The following is a 4,984-nucleotide window of genomic DNA, read 5'->3' as shown; positions in this document are numbered from 1 at the left end:
TTCTTATTATCTAAACATATTATCTCATTACAATATATATAGGTAGGTGTTTTAACTAATAATTTGAATTTAACTAATTTGCTTATTAACTAACTAATGGATATGACTAACGGTAATTAAAGGAGTGTAAAGACTAAAATGCCCTTATACTTTAATACCTATGTTACTCCTTTCTCAACACTCCCCCTCAAGCTAGGTGGTGAGAAAATGTTTAGAACTCCTATCTTGGACATTAGATGTTCATGTTGAATTCTGTTGAGACCTTTAGTAAGAATATCTGCAGGTTGATCTTTGCTAGGGATGTACTTTATTACTATCAGTCCTTGTACTATTCTTTCTCTTATGAAGTGGCAATCTATTTCGATGTGTTTGGTTCTCTCATGGTATACAGGATTAGCTGCAATCTGGATAGCAACTTTACTATCACTGTGTACTTCAATGGGTAAGGTTACTTCAATGCCAATTTCTTTCATGAGACCTTGTAGCCAAATGAGTTCAGCTACTGTAGCTGCAATGCTTCTGTATTCAGCCTCTGCAGAACTTCTAGATACTATCGTTTGCTTCTTTGATTTTCAGGCTACTAATGAGTCTCCTATCTTGATTAAGTACCATGTTACTGATTTTCTGGAAATTGGACATGCTGCCCAGTCTGCATCACAGTAGGAAGTAATGTTGTTGTTGTTTGAACTGGATAATAGAATCCCTCTTCCTGGTTGGTTCTTGATATATTTGACAATCCTTATTGATGCTTCCATATGTGATCTTTCAGGCTGTTGTAAGAACTGACTAAGTGTTTGAACACTGAAGGAAATATCTGGCCTGGTCATTGTTAGATAAAGTAGTCTGCCTATCAATCTTTGATATGAATTAGTATCTGCAGGAGGATCATATGTTACCTGGTCTTTGCAGTGATCATCATATTCTCTGGTTGTCAGTTTTGTATTAGTGTCTAGTGGAGTAGCTATGGGTCTAGCAGCACTTAACCCAAGTTCTGATATAAGCTCTTGAGTATACTTCCTTTGATGCATTAGTATCCCTTTTTTAGATCTTGCAAACTCAATACCTAAGAAGTATATTAGTTCACCTGGATCTTTCATTTTAAACACCTGATGCAAGTTATTTTTTGTTTCTTCAATCAATTTCAAACTATCACATGTTATCAACATATCATCAACAGATACTAAAACCATAGTGATACCCTCAAGAGTCTTCTTTATAAATAAAGAGTGATCAAACTGACTTTGTTTAAAGTCAGATTTTATTAGAGCTTCAGTTAGCTTTGCATTCCATTGTCTTGGAGCTTGTTTTAACCCATACAAGGATTTGATGAGCCTGCATACTTTCTCCCTTGGCTCTTAAATCCTTGTGGCAGCTCCATGTAGATTTCATCATGTAAGTACCCTTGAAGAAATGCGTTATACACATCCATTTGATATATATGCCATTTTTCTTTTGCTGCAATTGCAAGAGTTGTTCTCACAGTTTTCATTTTAATTACTGGAGAAAAAAGTTTCTTGATAATCAATTTCTTCTTTTTGATTGTACCCCTTTGCTACTAACCTAGCTTTAAACCTCTCAATTTCACCTGAAACCTTATACTTCACTTTATAAATTCACTTACACCCTATTGGAGTTTTTCCTTCAGGCAAGAAAACTATGTCCCATGTATGATTATTCTGTAATGCATCAATTTATGTTTTCATTGCCTCTATCCATCTAGGATCTCTTATTGCTTCTGCATAAGTTGTAGGCTCATTAACATTTGAGGAGGTAGTAATAAATGCTCTGTATGATGAAGACAAACCTTCATAACTGATGTAGTTTGATATAGGGTATGGAACCTCTTGATGAATATTGAGTCACACAAAATCACTTAACCATATATGTGGTCTTTTCTCTCTGTCGGATCTTCTATGAACTACTGGATTTGTGTTCTGAAAAGAACTTGTAGTTGGTATTTCAAGTCTCTCGGAATTTCTATTTTGAGGCTCTTGATATATATTGTCCATGGAGTTACTCTGTATAGGTTCAGAGATATGACCAAGTTCTATTTCCATAATACTATTTGAAGGTTGAGCTGCTATCTGATTATGTATATGTATATGATCAGGAATTGATAATTGAAGACCATGTAACTGAGAATTTGAAGTGGAGAATATAGGAGTTGAATAGTCTTCTTTCCTTTTGAAAGGGAAGACATCTTCTCTTAAAACTACAACTATATTAACAAAGAATACCCTATCCTGTAGGTCTTACAATAGATACCCTTTTTGGGTTTCTGCATATCCCATATGAACTGTAGTTTTGGTTCTTGAGGACAGCTTGTCATGTTGAAGAACTATCTTAGCATAACATAGGCAGCCTAGTATTTTTAAGTGAGTATAGGAAGAAGACTTTTGATATAATTTTTCATGGGGAGTCTAATTGTTGATAACAGTACTTGGAAGCCTATTTATTAGATAAACAGTATCAGTAACATAGTGACCCCAAAACTTTATAGGTATTTCAGCTTGAAATCTAATTGCCCTGGTGACTTCTAAAATGTGTCTGTGCTTTCTTTCAGTAACTCCATTTTGCTGAGGAGTGTAAGCATATGAAGTTTGATGAACAATTCCATACTTCTTAAACATTTCATTGCATACTGAGTTTATAAACTCAGTACCATTATCAGTTCTGATAATTCTAACAATTTTGTTAAACTGAGTTTTAATTAGAACTTAAAACTGTTGTAACACAACACATACTTCTGACTTTTGTTTAAGCAAAAACACCCAAGTCATTCTTGAAAAATCATCCACCACAGTTAAGAAGTACTTATTACCATCATATGTAGGAGTCTTGTATGGTCCTCATAAATACATATGAACTAGATCAAACTTGCTTACAGATTTAAAGTTACTGATAGCAAATGGTAATTTGATTGTTTAGCACAAGGACAAACTACACATTGCTTTACTGTATCAACTATAAGATCAGTTTTACTATGAAGTAACATTTTGAGAACTGTAGATGAACCATGACCAAACCTCTTGTGCCAAAGATCCACTTCCTTTGTTGTAGTTGAGTTATTCTGGTCACTTTCCTTTATTCCAGCTGTTACTGCTAGGGATGTTCCAATCTTTTGTCTTTCTAGTATATATAGTCCATCATCCTCCCTACCAATCGCCCTTACCTTCCCACTGAAGAGTTTCTGAAATACACAGAAATTAGGGAAGAAGGTTGTTGAGCACTGCAATTCCTTTGTCAGTTTAGAAACTGATAATAAATTGAATTTGAATGATGGAACATAAAACACATTAGTAATTGTATTTCCTTATGATATAGTACTATCCCCTGTGTGTGTCACATATGAAATATCTCCATTTGGCATGAATATTTTCTTTGGTTTTTCAGACTGAATTACAGTAGACTCATTTAGCATATTCAAATTTGCCACCATGTGATTTGTGGCTCCTGTATCTATTATCCATTCTTAAAGATTATTGGAGACCATCATAGCACAACTAATACCTGTTGTGTTGGCTGCAGGAGTTGAGACTGTGTTTGAGACCTGACTGGTTCCAGACTTGTTGAGAAGTTGAAGTATCCGATCATATTGCTCTCTTGAGATATGCATCGTGACATTTGATTCAACTGATTGAAATTGAATTCATTCACATGACCTTTGTCCTTAGAACCCTGATTTGTATTCATATTAACACTTTGTAAAGGACCTCTTGTTTCATTATAACTACCATATGTCCGTTGCATCATATTTTCAGTCATAACATTGTAGGCAGCATTGGTTCCAGTTCCTCCTTTCTTTTTTGTCTATAATCAGGAGGATAGCCCATAATTTTATAACAGTTTTCTTTGCTATGCCCCTTGAGTTTACAAAAGTCACACTGAACATTGTAATTTTTCTTGAACCTTTGATATCATATGGATCTTGAGTACATGACTGCATCAAAGCTTCCTGACATCATTGCAGGATTAGCACCTAAAATTCCTGTGGCATTGGTTATTAACTTCTGACCTTCATCACTAACTATCATAGCATAAGCTTGATTAACTGTAGGAACTGGACTTCTCATTAGAATCTGACTCATTGCCTGGGCATATGAGTCACTAAGTCCCATTAAAAACTGATACAACTTTAGTTTTTGAAGATATACCACAAACTCCTTAGATTTAGGGTAATCACAACCTGGTGCAGGCACCAAGGCTTCAAACTCTTCCCATATATATTTCAATTTCGAGAAGTATACTGAAACAGACGCAGTACCTTGAGACAATGTTGCAATTTCTTTATGCAGATTAAACGACCTTGAATCATCTACCTTGTTAAGCCTCTCAAACAAATCTTCCCAAACTACTTGGGCACAAGAAGCATACATAATTCCTCCTAGAAGATTTTTAGACACAGAATTCATAATCCACGAGAATACAATTGCATTTACTCTCTCCCAGTGGTTCTATAGAACTTCTGGAAACGTTTCCTTCTTACATGAACCATCAATCAAACCTAACTAATTTCTTCCTAGCAAGGCAACACGCATAGATCGATTCCAGATTGAGTAGTTCTCAATACCTGTGAGTTGAAATGAAATGATCTGAATATCGCTCACATCAGCTGGAGACAGGAATAGAGGAAGGTTATAGTCAATTCCAACTGGTTGATTTCCAGTTCCAATCGTTGAATTTCCAATTCCAGAGTTCAATTGATCCCTTGCATGTGGTTGAGACCCAGATCCATGACCTAAACTTTGTTCGTTTTCCATTGACAAGATTTCACAAGAATTTGAATTTGATTTTCAGTAAACAAGAGATAAAAGAAGGATCGATCACATGAGCTTAGAATTCAAGCTCTGCCTCTCTGATACCATGAACTAAATGATCAATTTCAGATTATAAACTCTGAATTCAAGGAAGAAGATGAAGAATGTCGACTAGAGAGAAGTTAGAGAGAGAATGAGTGGAGAAGATAATGAATTCATATCTTTCT

The 4,984-nt window shown here is 35.2% G+C and overlaps 1 protein-coding gene across 1 annotated transcript; it reads right to left on the bottom strand.

Annotated features, from left to right (window-relative positions):
- Positions 1–572: 572 nt before the first annotated feature.
- On the bottom strand, positions 573–4,760 carry LOC138876178 (uncharacterized). Its single transcript, XM_070155081.1, has 7 exons — positions 4,571–4,760; positions 3,942–4,384; positions 3,511–3,810; positions 2,886–3,190; positions 2,441–2,682; positions 1,341–1,455; positions 573–1,239 (listed from the first exon to the last, which is right to left on the bottom strand). The coding sequence occupies exons 1-7, from the start codon at positions 4,758–4,760 to the stop codon at positions 573–575; spliced, it is 2,262 nt and encodes a 753-aa protein (XP_070011182.1).
- Positions 4,761–4,984: the final 224 nt, after the last annotated feature.

This window comes from Nicotiana sylvestris, chromosome 8 (genome assembly GCF_000393655.2).
Source record: "Nicotiana sylvestris chromosome 8, ASM39365v2, whole genome shotgun sequence".
NCBI classification, from domain to species: Eukaryota; Viridiplantae; Streptophyta; class Magnoliopsida; order Solanales; family Solanaceae; genus Nicotiana; species Nicotiana sylvestris.
Note: the sequence above shows the minus strand (reverse complement) of the source record. Positions and strands in the feature narration are given on the sequence as shown.

Excerpts from the sequence above, each read along its gene's own strand:
- LOC138876178 (XM_070155081.1), bottom strand. The coding sequence starts at position 4,760 with ATGGAAAACGAACAAAGTTTAGGTCATGGATCTGGGTCTCAACCACAT. Across the intron at positions 3,811-3,941 it reads TGTCAGGAAGCTTTGATGCA|ACAAAAAAGAAAGGAGGAAC; the intron begins GTCATGTACTCA and ends TCCTGATTATAG. Across the intron at positions 1,240-1,340 it reads TTTAAGAGCCAAGGGAGAAA|TCAGTTTGATCACTCTTTAT; the intron begins GTATGCAGGCTC and ends CTTTAAACAAAG.